Source organism: Leucopleurus acutus (assembly GCF_964270905.1).
Source record: "Leucopleurus acutus genome assembly, chromosome: X".
Lineage (NCBI taxonomy): Eukaryota > Metazoa > Chordata > Mammalia > Artiodactyla > Delphinidae > Leucopleurus > Leucopleurus acutus.
This window is the reverse complement of record NC_139148.1, coordinates 20159658-20177290: the sequence shown is the minus strand read 5'-3', so window position 1 is coordinate 20177290 and position 17633 is coordinate 20159658. Positions and strand designations below refer to the sequence as shown.

The 17633-nt window shown below is 43.8% G+C and overlaps 1 protein-coding gene across 1 annotated transcript in view; it reads right to left on the bottom strand.

Annotated features, from left to right (window-relative positions):
• Positions 1 to 9698, bottom strand: part of PDK3 (pyruvate dehydrogenase kinase 3) — a 70130-nt gene extending 60432 nt beyond the window's left edge. Inside the window, exon 1 of the mRNA XM_082864750.1 lies at positions 9400 to 9698. Coding sequence (XP_082720876.1) covers positions 9400 to 9505 — 106 coding nt within the window. The 5' untranslated portion in view covers positions 9506 to 9698. The remainder of the gene's footprint in view (positions 1 to 9399) is intronic.
• Positions 9699 to 17633: the final 7935 nt, after the last annotated feature.

The window sequence follows — 17633 nt, the reverse complement described above, 5'->3', positions numbered from 1 at the left end:
TATACAGCACAATAGCTTACTATGCCAAGTAGACACAGGCAGTGCATGCAAATGATTAAAACTCCCGAGTCCAGTTACTAAATGGTCAAGGGCACTTCACACACCCCAAAATGCACAAAATAAACCCACAAGGGGAAAAGATAAAACTTTTAGCTTCTATGTTACCTATTATACAATTGAAGTCATAAAACCTCATTTTGGCAGGGCTGTGGAGAAACCGGTACACTTAAACTTTGGTGACAGCCCTAGAGATTAAAGCTATAAAATCCCTCCAAGCCTTTCACATGGTAATTCCACACAGGGGCACACACCCTATAGGTAAGCCACCGATCACCTGGAAGAGTCTTAGCTACCCCGAAAGTCACACTCCAGATAGCCAAGTTTTACTGTTACTAGCATGCCGGACAAACAAAGCTTTATCATTGAAATGCCAATTAACAGCAATCACTGCACACTTCTTTAACAGGGAGCCAAACTGTCTCAGGCTAGAGGTCCAAACTTTCTGTAAAGGGCCAGATGGTAAACATTTTGGCTTTGTGGGCCAAATCGTCTCTGTGGCAACTACTCAGCCCTGCTGTTGCAGAGGTACAGAAGCCACATACGCTATGTAATGAATGGGCATGGCTGTGGTCCAATAAAACTTTATTTACAAAAATAGGTGCTGCCAAAACCCAGAGCACATGCAACACAAAGACTGAACGCTAATAGAAACTATCAACTTTGGGTGATAATGATGGATCAGTGTGGGTCCATCAGCTGTAACAAATGTCCCACACTGGTGTATGGGAGTTCCCTGTACTTTCTGCCCGTATCTGCTGTGAACCTAAAACTACTCTTAAAAATACAGCCTGTTAATTGTAACACAAAAACAGGTGGCTGGCCCTCGGGCTATAGTTCGATAACCTGTCTTAGACCATGGCATTCAAAAAAAAAAAGGATTTGTCCAACTCTGGAATCAGATAATCATGGAAGTAAATCAGATAATCATGGAAGTAAAATAATAGAATTTCATTTTATGAAAATTTATGGTGATATTTTCTGATTCCATCCAGTAATAAGACCATGGTTTCCCAAATCTTGCCAACAATCTGATCAACTTCCCAAAGTTTAATGGGACGAAACCACTCAGTCATCAAGAGGTCAGGACGTGTGGCCATGTCTCCCCGTCAGAAGCACACAAAACTGCCAAGAGAACGAACAAAGCTGGAACTACACCTTAAACGCTCAGAGCCTGATAAACCAGGTTATGTTGAAATCCAGTCATATCAGATCTTTAGGGCCCAAAAGGCCAATTCTTTCTTTAAATTTAAATATTGATCAAGGTGCATTAAGCCACGTCAGATATCTTTACCCTAAATGAAATTGTACTCTTCCCCTTTAATTCTGAATCATTAGCTTCTGTCTCTAAACAGATTAGTCTAATTCTTGGCAACTCCTCACAGAAGAACATCATCTCTTACAGAAAAGGTGTGTCATGTACATATATGTAAAGGAACAAAATGTACACACTCAGAAACAAAATGCTACTGCTTCTCTCTTTTCCTAACACAATTAAAAAAAAACAAAACCCAAAAACTCTCCTCATTTTCTCCAGAAACAAAACCACTCTTCTCCCCAGTAGTAATCAGGCTTTAAGAAGCGTGACTTACAAACTCAAGGCTTTCCGAAGAGCAGTCATTTGCAACCAAAGTCAACTTCGCAGTGGATACTGGAATCTTAAAATACTTTCTAAAGGAAAACAGAGGGCAGCTGGGCCTTCAAACCTCAAGAAGAGTAAAAACAGGGAAACTGGTTGCTTCCTTCTAATAGCTAAAGGCTCCAAGGTTCAGAGAACCAGTGTAATTATGATAGAAATCTTTTCTGTGAAAAGAAGACAGAGCTGTCAGACAACCTATTGTCAGACAACGTATCTTCTGGTGGTTTTATTTCAGAGATGCTATATTTAAATGTGGGGACATTGCAGAAGTTTAGACCTATATAACAACTGACTAAATTAAAGTGACATAATGTTTAACAACCTTTAAATGGAGTCAATAATCACCACTTATGAAGCGCCCACTCTGGGCAGAAAGCAAACAGCCGAGGAAGCTGTGAAAAGGGTACAAAGAACAGGTGAGTGTCTACCCTCTGGAAAGAGACAGTTTAGAACAAAATCAAAGAACAGGAGCCAGGAGCAAATATGTCTAATACAAGTGCAGCTGTGCAAAAGACGAGTGCAAAGCAACTGGGAAATAAAACAGAAAGTCAGTCTGTAGGGAGCGGATCAGAGTGATTAATGAAGGAACCCGAAGTGGACAGGGTAAAGCTGAAAGATGAAAAGCATGTCCAGATGAAACTGTGAATCATTTCCGATGAACTCATTCAAGATTCAGAAGGTTCTATCTTTAAGTTATGTCATACAGTCCAAGTTCTCCTTTTCTTACATCACTAAGAGAACTTTAAATTCTTAACAACCACGTAACAGAAAGACCTCAAGCTTTTGCAAACACCACAAAGAACCACGGTAACGTTAACTGCCATTCAAAGACAGTTAATTGGTCCAAAACTCCTGAGAGCAACAGGTTTACAGGAAAAAAAGAGTAAAAGTTAAACTGAGAAATAAAATCAATAAATGTTTATTCTGAACATTAAAATGTGATATTTCTATTACTCCTTATAAGGAGTTAATATATCATTGTCCAATAGAAACCTGTGAGCCACACACGTAATTTTAAACTTCCCAGCAGCCATATGAACATAAAAAGAAACAGGTGAAATTTTTGATGTTTTATTTAATGCAACATACCCCCAAAATTACCATTTCAACGTGGAATCAATACGGAAACATACTGAGATAGTTTAGTATTTTTTCTATTAAGTCTTTGAAATCCAGTGTGTCATACTTACATCTCAATTCAAAAGCTAAATTTCTAACAGAAATAATTGGCCTATAATTAGATTCCATCAAATTTACAGTTAAGGTAGATTCACATATCCAAACTGTTCTAAACATACTTAAAAGTTTTCCAATTAACTGAATCAAGTGTCACTTTTAAGTTTAAATGTAAATTAAATCAATTCAGTTTCTCAGTCACAACAGCCACATTTCAAGGGCTCAATAGGTTCAGCTGGCTAGTGGTGACCATACTGGACAAAGAAAGTCTAAATAAATCAGTAGAAAGAGAATCCCTGGAACCAAAAATTCCAACCTAATTACTGAAAGAAATATAACAAAACAAAGCAAGATATATAATATGGTAGAAAAATTACAGGTATTAAAGACATAAAGTGAAAGAAAATTATAGATGTTTATCGTTACAGATGACAGATCTGTCATATCAATAATATAAACTGGTTAAACTTAACCACATAAAAGAAAAAGTTTGACTCACAAAGCAAAACCCAGCTTTATACTACATTTCAAGAAATTCAGAAATGCTCTAGCAGAAAATGAAAACAAGAGGCAGATAGGGCTCCGGATCTCAGTGTCATGTAAGGATGAATCCAGGCCAAAAAGCACTGAACTAGTCAAAGGGCAGCACTCTGTACCCTAAAGCGTGCATCTCGAAATGACAGTTAAGGATGTCTAAGCAGCAAATGCAACATTAACAGGCACAAAGCAAAAACCATAGGCAATAACTGGAGAAACAGAATCGGATTATTAGGAGACCTGAACTTCTTTTGACCCATGACAGATCCAGTACATTAAAAAAAGCAAAGGTATAGAAAACTCAAATAAAATAATTAATATGGTAGATTTGATATATGAAGCTCTGTAACCTGAGAAGAGAACATAACCTTCTTTTTGCTGCCCAAGGAACAGTGACAGGAAATGAACACAGATTGGACTACAAAGCAAACATCAATAAATTAAAGAAGTGATTCCGATAACATTCTCTGATCACAATGCAGCAAAAGTAAAAATCAACAAAATTAAAATACAGGGTGCATTTCTACTGGAAATTTAAAAACTCAAGTCTTGGGCTTCCCTGGTGGCGCAGTGGTTGAGAGTCCGCCTGCTGATGCAGGGGACATGGGTTCATGCTCCGGTCCGGGAAGATCCCACATGCCGCGGAGCGGCTGTGCCCGTGAGCCATGGCCACTGAGCCTGCGCGTCTGGAGCCTGTGCTCCGCAACGGGAGAGACCACAACAGCGAGAGGCCTGCGTACCGCAAAAACAAACAAACAAACAAACAAAAAAACTCAAGTCTTGGGACTTCCCTGGTGGCACAGTGGTTGGGCGGCACCTGCCAATGCTGGGGACACAGGTTCGAGCCCTGGTCCGGGAAGATCCCACATGCCACAGAGCAACTAAGCCCATGTGCCACAACTACTGAGCCTGTGCTCCACAGCCCGCGAGCCACAACTACTGAGCCCGTGTGCCACAACTACTGAAGCCCGTGCGCCTAGAGCCCGTGCTCCGCAACAAGAGAAGCCACCGCAGTGAGAAGCCCGCGTGCCACACGAAGAGTAGCCCCCCCGCTTGCCGCAACTACAGAAAGCCCGCACGCAGCAACGAAGGCCCAACGCAGCCAATAAATAAATAAATTTATAAAAAAATAAAATAAAATAAAACTCAAGTCTTAGTTCACATAAGAATAAAAACCTGAAGATGCAGAAGAGCTGGGAAGAAAAAGCATCAAACACTATACACATCAGCTGCTAAGGCAGTGTTCAGAGGAATGCCTGTAGCCTTAAATACTGAAATAAACAACGAAGAAATGAATTTTGCCATTCAAAAAGAAAAAAAATAACACTGAGCACGTGAGGGGGAATTAATAAAATCAAAGTAGATATTAATGAACTAGAAAACAAAAGTCATAAAGCTAATAAGTGAATCCAATCATATAAACCAACAACTAATCTAATCACAAAAGAGGGGGAGAATATAGAAGGAATAAAGGAGGATCAGCCACAGAGAAAATTAAGACTAATTACTATCTCAGTTTGCAAACTGGCTTTAAAACCTTGATGACTAGGATAAGTTTCTAGAGAAATACATCCAAATGGATTCTAGAAGAGATAGAAAATCTATCCAGATCAATACCACAGACTAGAGAAACCTGTCAAAAAGCCAACAGTCCCCAAGACACACTAGGTTTAAAAGGCTTCATGGGTGGATTCTACCAGATCTTTGAAGAACACATAGTTCAAAAGATAAACTGGTCTTAGTGCAGAAAAAAGTGTATTTCTTCTGAAACAAGCATGACATTGATAAGAAAATCTAACAGACTGCACATACACACAACATCCACAGACAAACAGCACGTGCAGATCAATATAATGAACCCAGGAATTCATCAAACTATTCTCTCTAGTACTGTATATGCTTCAAATTTTCCATAATAAAAAGCTAAAGTTAAAATATGTTACTCTGTAAAAATACTGAATCACTATGCTGTACACGTGAAACTAATATAATCTTATAAATCAACTATACTTCAATTTAAAAAATTTCTTTACTCAAGGAGAAAAAACTTTTATCTAGATACACTTCTTCACTTATCAGAAGTTTGACAACAATGTGGTAAAAGTGTAGGAAAACAGGTACTCTCAGAAACTTCTAGTGAGAGGATAGACAGACAACCTCGATGGAAGGCAATTTGACAATATTTATCAAAATTTCAAATGCACATAGCCTTTGGTGTAGAAATGCCATGTTTAGGAATTTGTCCTATATATATACTCACACACGCATGAAATGATGAATGCAGTAATTCAGCGTAGCACAGGCTGTCACAGCAAAGATTGGAAACAACCTACTAGCCGTCAACAGAGAGTTGGTAATGAATATAGTACACTCATATAAACAAATTCTCAGAAGCCATAAAAAAGAAAAAGGAAGTTCTACAGTTACGATATGGAAAGCTATCTAAGGAATGAAGTTTAAAAAGGTACAGACGAAAAGTATTACAAGTTGCCATTTATTTTAAAATGGGGAGGCTAGTGGACAAAAGTAGGAAGCTGACTTTTCTATGTCCTTTCGTACCTTTTGAATTTGGAACCATGTAACTATAACCTCAGGCCAAAAAGAATCTCTTTTTTTTTTAATCTCACCTTTCACAGTGCACTATTGCCCTTGTAAACTCACGATTGATTTAGAACGCTTGCTATTCTTGTTAAACTTGCTAACTGTGTGCAAGGCCATGTTTCAAGTAAAGATTGAGCTCAAGAAAACTCTTCTTATTTTAAAGGGCATAGAGAAATACGGCCCACAGATGAAAGGGGGACAACTCTAGATCCAGAAGATCATCTAATTAGTGGTTCTCAACCCTGGTTATGCTTAAGAACAACCAAAAATACCAATGCCCAGCCCCCCCAGAACATTTATAGTAAAGTCTGGAGGACTGGGGCACAGGCATGAAGACCATGCAGGCATCTAAATGCTTTACAGCAGTAGCCTTCAACAGAGGGTGACGCATTTTGCTCCCCTGGGGGACATGGTGGTGTCTGGAAACATGTTTGGTTGTCACAACTCGTGTGTGGAGGGAGTGCGGGGGGGGGGGGGCGGGGTGTGCTGCTGGCATCTAGTGCGGAGAGACCAGGGGTGCTGCTTTCCTAAACCTCCCACAACGCACAGGACAGCACCCCTCCTCCACCGAACAATGACCTGCCCCAGAAAGTCAAGAGTGCTGAGATTGAGCAGGCCTCATTTCAAATAAAGTCACTGCTTCTGGAGTAACACGCAGTTTTAGCCTTCCCTCTTAAACAAGGAAGATCATCTCATTTACTAGTGGGGATACATTCGCAAAAGAAAGCTGCTTCAGCGCCCACAGAAACCACAATTTGTTGATGCGGTTCTAACAGATACTGTAAACGTGAAATTCCGTGGATATTCTTTCTCTGGTCCCTGTCCAGGTATTCTAGTCCAAAACTTCGGTCCCGTTTGCAAAGTAGCCAGGGAGAACGTCACGAAGTGGCAGTCTGTGGGTCAGCATAGTTCACGCGTCTGTTCTGTTTGAGCCCTAGGTCTTGAAAGTATACTGAACCAGCGCCGGTCAGCTTGCCCCTCCGGAGCCAGCATATACGGGATGGACGGGGCTGCCACGGCCCCCCACCCCAAGCTGGCTTCGTGTAGTCCTCTGCTGCTCCCACTCAGGGCCTGTAAGCACTGGAGGTGGCCCTCCCCTGCAGTGTTCTCCAATCATTCAGGGGCATAAAGCCTCTTTACTCTTCTTCCTTCTCACCTTAAAAATATCCCCACATCCTTGCTAAATTCTCAAACTCCCGCACCACTTGCCAAAATCGGACTTCTATCCAGAGCTGGAAGAACCAAGAGAAAGGGAGAAGTCGAAATGGCCTTTGCGTGACAACCCTCTTCTAGTTGTTGGCATTAAAGATAGACTGCCTGCCACCTGATTCGTCTCTGGGCATTACAAATGAGCCTTGAGTTTCTAGCACATTCCACTACAATTATATATAGCTCTTCTGTGAGCTTCCTTATAAGGAAAAGACTTCAATTATTAGGCTTCTTCCATTATCCTAGATTAGAGTATCCCCTCCACTCTTCCCAAAATAGGTCAGAAGGCTTTTACGGGAAATACCTATCCAAAGATTTGGTAGTTTTCTTTTAAAAAGCTCATCCCTTTTCCTTGGAAATTAGGATCACACAGTTTGGGAACTGTGCTTTAGAGATGACCTTATACAATCCACGTGTTTTATTGACGGGGACAATGAACCCCAGTGAGGTTCAGTCACTTAGCCAAGGCCAGGCTCCTGAGTCAGTGGCAGAGCAAGAATTAGAACATTTCTTTCCAGATAATGGTCCCACGGGTTTTCCACGATAACACTATGCCCCACTGTGGTTTTCCTACTCAAATAACATCTCTGCCAAGACACCTATTAACATGGTAGATATTAGCTGCTATAGAAATAAATCAACCAAAATTTCGCCAAGCTATGAGAGCTATCACTTCAACTTTGAGGGTGGAAGGAAGGAACTGGGAGTCTCTGGATTCTTTCTGTTCCTTTTACTGTGAATTAACCTGTCTCAGTTTACCCCAATGAAAAGTCGGTACCTTCAGAATCTCTCTAAACCATAAATTAGGGACAGAATGTTGCTATGTATAGCAACAGCGACATTTTCTTTCTAAACTCTGAAGTCGGGGGGCTGCCTCAAACCTCTAAAATTCTCACAAGTGGCCACAGATGGTAAAGTAAAACTACTGAAAAGCTTCTGGGACTGAAGTTTAAGATACAAAGATCAACATGTCACTGAACCCTGACTTTCCTCATCATTCGCTGGCAAACTGGTTTCTTAAAATTTAATTTGGTCTCAACTTTAACCTATTCCTCTCTTTCTATCCTAACTTAAGTATGGACAACATCACATGGTGCTTACTGGGTCTTCTCCGAATGTGCTACCTACTTTGCACTTAGGTTTTTATGCCTACCTGACACCATCTTTTGACATTTACTTAAAAGTCATTAAACAACCAGCCGCCCCATTATTCTCCCTCGAGAGCTTAGAACATCTTTGCTGCTCCATTTTCTTTTCCTTCCAGGATGCCGCGTTCCCTCCTGCTAGCTGGGTGCGCACTTCTGTTTTAATACTTTCAGGTGTTCCACAACCAGCTGCCTCGCATTCACCCAACTTAGAGGATTCCCTCCGCGCTTGAAACGGCACCACTCTGGGGAAACACGATCCAGTTAACAGAAGGTCGTGGAATCTATTCCCATCTCAGCTAGGCCTCAGGCAGGGTGGGGGCCGGGTCTTCTGCGCTCCCACCTCAATTCGTGGAAGCTGCCCACCGTCCCGCCCGACAGGGGAGAAGGTGGGACACAGAAGGAGAGGCGCGGCGAAAGGTGCTGGCACGAGACCCTGCTCTGACGCTAGGAGCCCACACGTCCGCTCCTCCCAGCATCTATGGCTTTTGCAGTCCAGGCCTCTAACTGCTTTAACACTGCACGAACGAGACAGCAGTTCGAGTCCCGGCGCTCCGGCCAGACAGGAGCACCTTAAGAGCAGAAAAGGAACAAAATGCCATTGCATAATTTATTCGACCTCAAAGTGTTTCTAAACAAATCTTACCCAATCCAAAAAAAAAAAAAAAAAAAAAAGAATCTAAATACAAAAACGTTCAAAAGCCACCCACACTCCGCTCCGAAGTTTTAAGGGCGGTGAGGTCTGTGTCAAGTAGATTTGAAGCTAACGACGGCAGCTTTGGAGAGTCCCGCCCGGAATGAGGCTCCTCGGATGCGGTTTCTGTGTCTCCGGGTAAGCCCCCGGCGGGCGTGCGGGTGCCAGGCCATGCCCCTCTGCGCCCCGAAATCCGAGCCCCCCGGCATCCCGGAGCCCCGCCCGCGGTTCCAATGGACTTTGCCCGGAGGCGGCGGAGACCTGCGGCGGCGGGCCCAGAAGGCAGCGGCCCCACACCCCGGGGCCGTGGGGACCGTGGCGACCCGCGGCCCCGCACTTACCGAAGTCCAGGAACTGCTTGATGGAGAGCGGCGATGGCGAGAAGCGGGAATAGCGCTCAATCTGCTTGGGCACCGGCTGCTTCAGCAGCCACCGGAACAGCCGCATCCTCGTCGGGGCAACGCAGAGACCAGTCAAGACGCTCAAGCGGCCGCAAAGGCCGGTGCAGCCGAGCCGCGCGGATTAGGCGAGTTCGCCAAGCGCGCACCCTGGCCTCCGTCTCGGCCTCGGCGACGCGGGTGCAGCCGCCGCAGCACCACCAGCAGCACCACCAGCAGCTCCCGTGCCCCGGCCGGCCGCCCGCCCGCCCGCGGCTTCCCCAGGCCCCGCCTACGGGGGCGGAGCCAGCCGCCGTACGTACGCGGCGCGCGGGGGGCGCGAGGGGCGCGCGGCCGCACGCGCTGGCTGCTGATTGGCCGCTGCCGCCCTCGCTTTCTTTTGCCGGAGTGCAGCCGGGGGCGCCCCCCTCCTTCGCTCCCGGGACCCAGACAGGCCCAGCAAGTGCATCTACACCCTGTCCCGTCCCGGGCTACGTCCTCCGCGGCCGAAAGGTGGCGGAGGTACAAGGGGACTGGGAGGAGATCCGGGGCCCTCGCCCTGAATCCGATCCGAAGCGCTGCTCAAGGCCCCTCTCCACCGAAGGCACCTCTTCCGGGAGGCCTTCCCTGGATCAGCTGACTGTTACACTTCAGGGTATTTGTTGCGTCTTGACACTTTTAAATCTTCTGTTTACCACTTAACTATACTGGCTGCTTCATGCCCTCCACCACAGCCACCACCGTTGGGCAAAAATAAACTCACTGGTTCGGATTCCTGCCTGCCCCTCACCACTGGACGGGATTCACTGTAATGTCACTCTGTGTTTCATAGCCACCCCCACCCCCCACCCGCCTGGGCCAACTCCTTTGGGCAAGATTAATTGTTACGTCACTGACTGTTTCATGCCACCACCGCCATCACCACCATTGAACGGGGTCAATTATAAGGTCAATGGCACTTCATTTAGTCCCTCCCCCTCTCGCCCCCTCCCCGTGAACTCCCCCTAACACCACTGGGCAGGATTAATTGTAAGGTCACTGTCTCTTTGTTTCATGTCACCCCCCCCCCCCAACCGCTACCATTGGAAAGGATCAAATTTAAGGTCTTAGGCACTGTCTTTCATACCCCCTCACCTCCACCACCACCATAGGACAGCCCCCTGACTCTTTTTCATGCCTCACCACCACCAGCACCACTACTTCTGGACAGAGGTCTGTGCTTACACTATGTATTACACTTACACTAGGTTAGGTATTGTTTGTATAAGAGTGAACGTGAACTCAGGGCTCAATATATGCAATCATTATTTCCTAACGTGAAGGTATGAAGTACAGCTTGCTTTAACTATTTCCACCAAACCTTGCTTTATTTTTGGCAACGTATAAACATCAACTAAATGAAAGGTAGAATGTTCTCTGAGGAAAGGTAAAAATGTAGCTGGAAACCACTCCTTTGGTCTGATTGGACTGGTTTTCTCAGTGAGTAAGATTATTGGTGTGTAGCTATTTAGCTTTTGTGCCTTCATTGGGTCTCTGTGCACCCAATTCTTGGCTTAATGCTTGCACCTCTACTCTGAACTTAAAGAGAAAAGTAATACGTACACTCAAAGACATCCACTGGTCCTCCCTCACTTCTAGATTTTCAAGTACATCTTGGTCATCTTGGTGGTGGTATGGTATGTAGACTACCATGTCTTTTCAAAACAAAAAGCTGAACAAACATACCAACAACCTCTTTAACCAAGAGCTTTGCCAGAAGAGCTAAGCAATCGTGTTGGTGTGCATGGGCAGACGAAAAGACCTGTGGCCTGTGATTCCTTCAGTGACTTTCTCGGGTGCTACCAGGAAGTATGTTGTACTTGGTGGCAGTTGTGGGAGTCGATGAGCAGGAAAAAGTTGAATATCGATGGAGAGGGGTTTTTCCCAACCTAAGCCGCAAATCGCTGCTGATCTGAGCTTGGAAAGACTTGTTTCACTCCTTCCTTTTTTACTGAACAAAATGCTACTTTACATCTATGTATTCTGATTTACTGAATTGTCATGTGCATAGTTTTATTAATCTTTCTCCAAAAGGTGGCAAAGTCTTAGAAGTTGGGAACAATATGATAGAGCCTGGTATAATAGAAATTGTGCTGGTCCAGGGCTCAAATGACCCAGTCCTAAGCTTGGTTCTTTTATTAACTAGCTGTGTGACCTTAGACAAGTCACTTAGCCTTTCTGTGTCTGGGACTTCTTATGTCAGATGGGGCTACCTGATTTCTCTCCCTGGCATTTGTGACAATCAAATGAAATAAATATTTAATACAAACACAAGATATGGTTGTACCTCTTTTATCCAACTATTTATTTATTTAAGCTAAAAGTTTCATGTTAACTGGCAAAATCCAGAAGCTAAACCAGTGGGTTGATTTCAGTGCTGGTTGTAGTTATAAAAGAAGGATCTTGAGAGAAATAAATAGATCTTGATGAACTTTTTTCAATTATTTGTACACACCAAGGTCTTGCCCAAGCCCTGCTCCCAGTGGCTCTCAAAGTGAGATCCCTGGTCCAGCAGCCGGGAGTGTCACCTGGGAACTTGTTAGAAATGCAAACTCTTGGACCCCACCCCAGACCTACTGAATCAGAAATGCTGGGGGTGGGGCCTGGCACTCTGTTTTAATAAGCTTATGGGGGTTTCAAAGATAGGGCCACAAATTCTTTGATATTCCTCCCCTCAAGAGATGGTGCTTAATTATTCTCCCCTTGAGTATGGACTAGAAGTACTACTCACTTCTACCAAATACAGGATGGCCAAAAGTGATGAGATCTCACTTCGAAGATTAGTTTATAAAACAACTTCTGTCCTACCTAACCAATACTCCTCAAAACTATCAAGGTCATTTAAAACAAGGAAAATGGGCTTCCCTGGTGGTGCAGTGGTTAAGAATCTGCCTGCCAATGCAGGAGACACGGGTTGGAGCCCTGGTCCGGGAAGATCCCACATGCCGCAGAGCAACTAAGCCCGTGCGCCACAACTACCGAGCCTGCACTCTAGAGCCCACAAGCCACAACTACTGAGCCCACGCGCCGCATCTACTGAAGCCCATGCGCTCCAGAGCCCGCGCTCCGCGACAGGAGAGGCCACCGCAGTGAGAAGCCCGCGCACCACAACGAAGAGTAGCCCCAGCTCGCCGCAACTAGAGGAAGCCTGTGTGCAGCGACGAAGACCCAACACAGCCAAAAATAATAAATAAAAATAAAATAAATTTATAAAAAACAAACAAACAAAAACAACAAGGAAAATAAGAAAAACTGTCACAGCCAAGAGAAGCCTAAGTAGACATGACAACTAAATATCATGTGCTATCCTGGATGGGATTCTGGAACGGATAAAAGGACACTAAGGTAAAAACTAAGGAATTCGGCATAAAGGAAGGACTCTGGACCAAATTTGTTTAATAATAATGTATTAACATATGTTTATGAATTGTAATAAATGTACCATAGAGATGCAAAATGTTACCAGTAGGGGAAACTGGATATGCGACATATGGGAACTTTGTGTGCTGTCCTCGCAATTTTGCTGTAAATCTAAAAGTGTTCTTAAAAAAATCAAGTCAATTATACAATACACTATTGATGACTATAGTCATCACATTATACGTTACATCAGAACTTATTTATCTTATAACTGGGCGTTTTGAAAGTCGCTAAGAGAGCAGATATTAAAAGTTCTCATCACAAGGAAAAAAATTTGTAACTATGTGAGTCTATGCATGTGAACTAAATTTACTGTGGTAATCATTTCACAATATATACATATATCAATCATTTTAGTGTACACCTTAAATTTATACAATGTTATTTATGTCAATTATATCTCAATGAAACTGGAAAAAAAGCAGTACCTTTTGGTTCCAAAATGTAAAGTCAAATATATTCAAATAATATAAAGAAAATATTTAAGATAGCAATGAAAATATTTTATAACCATGGAATAACTATTGAACATTTAAAGGACATGAATTACTACTACTACTACCACTAATACTAATGTCAACATTTAAAAAAAGACTGTGGCTTCCATGTTAGGGTTTTGTCTCTCCCCCTTCCTCTGTCTCTGTGTCTGTGTCTCTCTCGTCCTCTCTCAAAAGCCACCTGCCAGGCTGCAAGGCAGCCCTGTGGAGAAGCTCACAAGAGTGAGCTTGGAAGGAAATCCCTTTGGAAGCAGATCCTTTCCCTGCTCAGCACCTTGACTGTAACCTCGGGAGAGACCCCAAGCCACAACCACTCAGCTAAGCAGTTCCTGGATGCTTAGCTGAGAAATGCTCACAGTTTGCTGTAATAAATGCTTGTTGTTTCCAGCTGCTAACTTTTTGGATAATTTGTTATGCACTAATAGTTAACTAATCTACAAGCCCTCCAGGTGATTCTGACGCATGCTCAAGTGGGAGAACCAATGGATGGACCTAGAGATTATCATACTAAGAGAAAGACAAATATCATATGATATCACTCATATGTGGAATCTAATTTTGTTTTAAAAGATACAAATGAACTGATTTACAAAACAGAAATAGACTTACAGATATCAAAAACAAACTTATGGTTACCAAAGGGAAAACGTGGGGGGAGGGATGAATCAGGAGCTTGGCATGAACATACTAACCTTAACTATATGTAAGATAGATAACCAACAAGGACCGACTGTATAGCACAGGGAACTCTAACTCTACTCAATATTCTGTGATAACCTACATGAGAAAAGAATCTTAAAAAGAATGAATATATGTATAACTGAATCACTTTACTGTACACCCGAAACTAATGCAACATTGTAAATTGACTATTCTCCAATAAAAAAATTTTTTTAAGTGTGAGAACCAGTTTCCTGTACTATGCACTCTAGAGCAGTACCCTATTCCTTCTTGTTAATGCCTCAGACCTCAGCATGGTCAACACTTAGACATCAAGGGAGGCCTTCCCCCCTCATAAACGCTATTCATTCCCCTTGCTATATGGTTTCCTGACTCTGTTCCTCCCACTGTAACACTCAAAACACTTCGTTATCATTTGATTAATGCCTGTCTTCGGCACTAGACATCAGCCCTGTGACCACTGGGCCCAGGTCCGGCTTATTCACTGCTTCATCCTCAGTGTGCAGCATATGTACCAGTCACTATTTAGGTTCACAACAAATATTTTTTTAAATAAATGAAAACCGACAATAATAACATCAAAACCTACCCCAGGGCTTCCCTGGTGGCGCAGTGGTTGAGAGTCCGCCTGCCGATGCAGGGGACACGGGTTCGTGCCCCGGTCCGGGAAGATCCCACATGCCGCGGAGCGGCTGGGCCCGTGAGCCATGGCCGCTGAGCCTGCGCGTCCAGAGCCTGTGCTCCGCAACGGGAGAGGCCACAACAGTGAGAGGCCCGCGTACCACCAAAAAAACCCCAAAAAACCTACCCCAAATCGCATTCCTTCTGAGCAGCTCTCAATGGAGAACAAAGGCAAGGGTAGCGTTCTGAGTAATTCAAACAATAATGTACACTTCATTAAATAACATTTTGATAAAGCCAAAATCCAAAGTGGACTGGAACAGATGAGGAAAAAAAATAACCCCTGGCTAGCTCATCATCAATCACTGGTCGCTGGATCTTGTTATAAAACGCCTCCACCATCACTTGACTTTATGAAATCCTGGTCTCCCTGCCTTTTCCTCCCCTCTCTCTCTCTTCACTCTCGACTAACATTTTTTGAGCACCTACTGTGTGCTCTGTGAAATTACCTATGTTGTCTCTTCACAGTAAATCTGATGAATGAATACTATCCTCATTTTATAGGTGAGTGAACTAAGATACAGAAAGCTTAAACTAATTTAAGATTACACAGCTTGTAAATGACAGTCCAGATTTGAATCCAGGTCTCCTGACTCTCAATTCTATGTTCTTTCATAATACCAGCATGAATTGTTTTTAATAGACTTTTTTTTAAAAGCATTTTTAGGTTCATAGCAAAATTATGCCTCCCCCACCATCAACTCCCACCAGATGGTACCTTTGCTACAATCAGTGAACTTACATTGACACATCATTATCAACCAGAGTCCATAGTTTACATTACTGTTCACTCCTGGTACTGTACATTCTATGGGTTTGGACAAAAGTATTGCCCTAAAAATCCCCTGTTCTCTGCCTACGCATCCCTCCCCATCCCAACCCCTGGCAACCACTGATCTTTTCACTGTCTCCATAGTTTTGCCTTTTCCAGAATGTCATATAATTGGAATCATAAAGTATACAGCCTTTCAGATTGGCTTCTTTCACTTGACAATGTGCACTTAAGACTCCTCCATGTCTTTTTGTGGCTTGATAGCGCATTTCTTTTTAGGTCTGAATAAAATTCCATTGTCTGCATGTAGCCTAGTTTATTGATCCATTCACCTCTCGAAGGAAATTTCGGTTGCATCCAAGATTCACTAGCCCACCTTTTGATTTTAAAAGCGGAAAGTAAGAATGTGAAGATGAGTGAACTAGAGGAGCGACAACTACTTAACTTTTACTAAATTTATATCTTGACTCAAATATGTGTGTGATTTGAAGCGGTAGTTCTATCCTCTCAAGGGCCAAGATTCTTGATTCTTTCGACAAACTATTCTGGGTGGCACAAATCCTCTTGAAGTCCATTTATCCTGCTCCTTTCATTTCTAATTAAGGAGGGTTTTCAGTCTTGATGGTCTTTCTCTTGCCCCAAAAGAGGTCAGAAAAGATTTTAAGTACAGGGATAGTGTGGCAGGATAACTTATTGAGAAATTAAATCTGGATTTTGTTTTTGCTACTCTTGGACGGACAAAAGAAAGGGGTGGCTGATCAGCCCCAATCTAAAAGACAACAGAGGGCTTCCCTGGTGGCGCAGTGGTGGAGAGTCCGCCTGCCGATGCAGGGGACACGGGTTCGTGCCCCGGTCCGGGAAGATCCCACATGCCGCGGAGCGGCTGGGCCCGTGAGCCATGGCCGCTGAGCCTGCGCGTCCGGAGCCTGTGCTCCGCAACGGGAGAGGCCACAACAGTGAGAGGCCCGCGTACCGCAAAAAAAAAAAAAAAAAAAAAAGACAACGGAGACTTTGGATCTTGGCTTTGGGCTGCTGTGCCTTGGGAAATTCGTTAGCTGTTCTGTATAGCAAAGTGCTTTGGTTTCTAGGGCTGAAAACAGGTTGGAAGACAGAGGAGACATTCTGGTAGTCTCTGTAATCGCGCCTCGGATTAAACCTCATTGGCTACGATACTGCCACTGTGCAAAGCTGGTACAGTAAGTCCCCTACATACGAACCTTCAAGTTGCGAACTTTCAAAGATGTGAAACGTGCGTTCCAACAACATCAGGTGTGAGTGAAACTGCAGCTTGCCCTTCATCTCCTATTGCTGACGATCCTTCAGCTCTACCATCTCCCACCTCCTCTCCCTCCTCCAGTCAGTAACTCTTCTTGCCTGTTCACTTGATGCCAGCCCCTGTATGCCAGCTGTTGTACTGTACTACTATACTTTTCAAAGTACTTCACTGTAAGATTAAAAATGTTTTCTTTATTTTTTGTGTTTTTTTCTTGTGTATTATTTGTGTGAAAAGTATTATAAACCTACTACAGCACAGTACTATATAGCTGATTGTGTTAGTTGGGTACCTAGGCTAACTTTGTTGGACTTATGAACAAATTGGACTTACGAATGTGCTCTCGGAATAGAACCTGTTCATACGTGGGGTACTGTAGTCTCTGTAAATTCATTCCCTCTCCTGTTGGTAACTACCCCCAACTTTTGTTTAGCTCCCCATGCAGTACAATTGTGTTTTGGCCAGGGGTGGGAGTGGGGTGGGGAACAGCTCACTTTGGTTGTAGTAATGAAATATACAGCTCAATCTAAAAACCAATGAGCTTAGGGACTTTCCTGGCGGTCCAGTGGTAAAGAATCCGCCTTCCAACGCAGGGGACTCAGGTTCGATCCCTGGTCAGGGAACTCAGACCCCACATGCCGCTGGGCAACTAAGCCTGTGCGCCACAACTACTGAGCTCATGCGCCTCAACAAGAGAGCCCGCATGCCGCAGACTACATAGCCCACGCCCTCTGGAGCCCGAGCACCACAATGAAAAGCCCGTGCAGCAACCAAAGATCCCGCGTGCCTCAGAGAAGACCCCGCATGCCTCAGCGAAGACCCCGTGTGCCGCAAC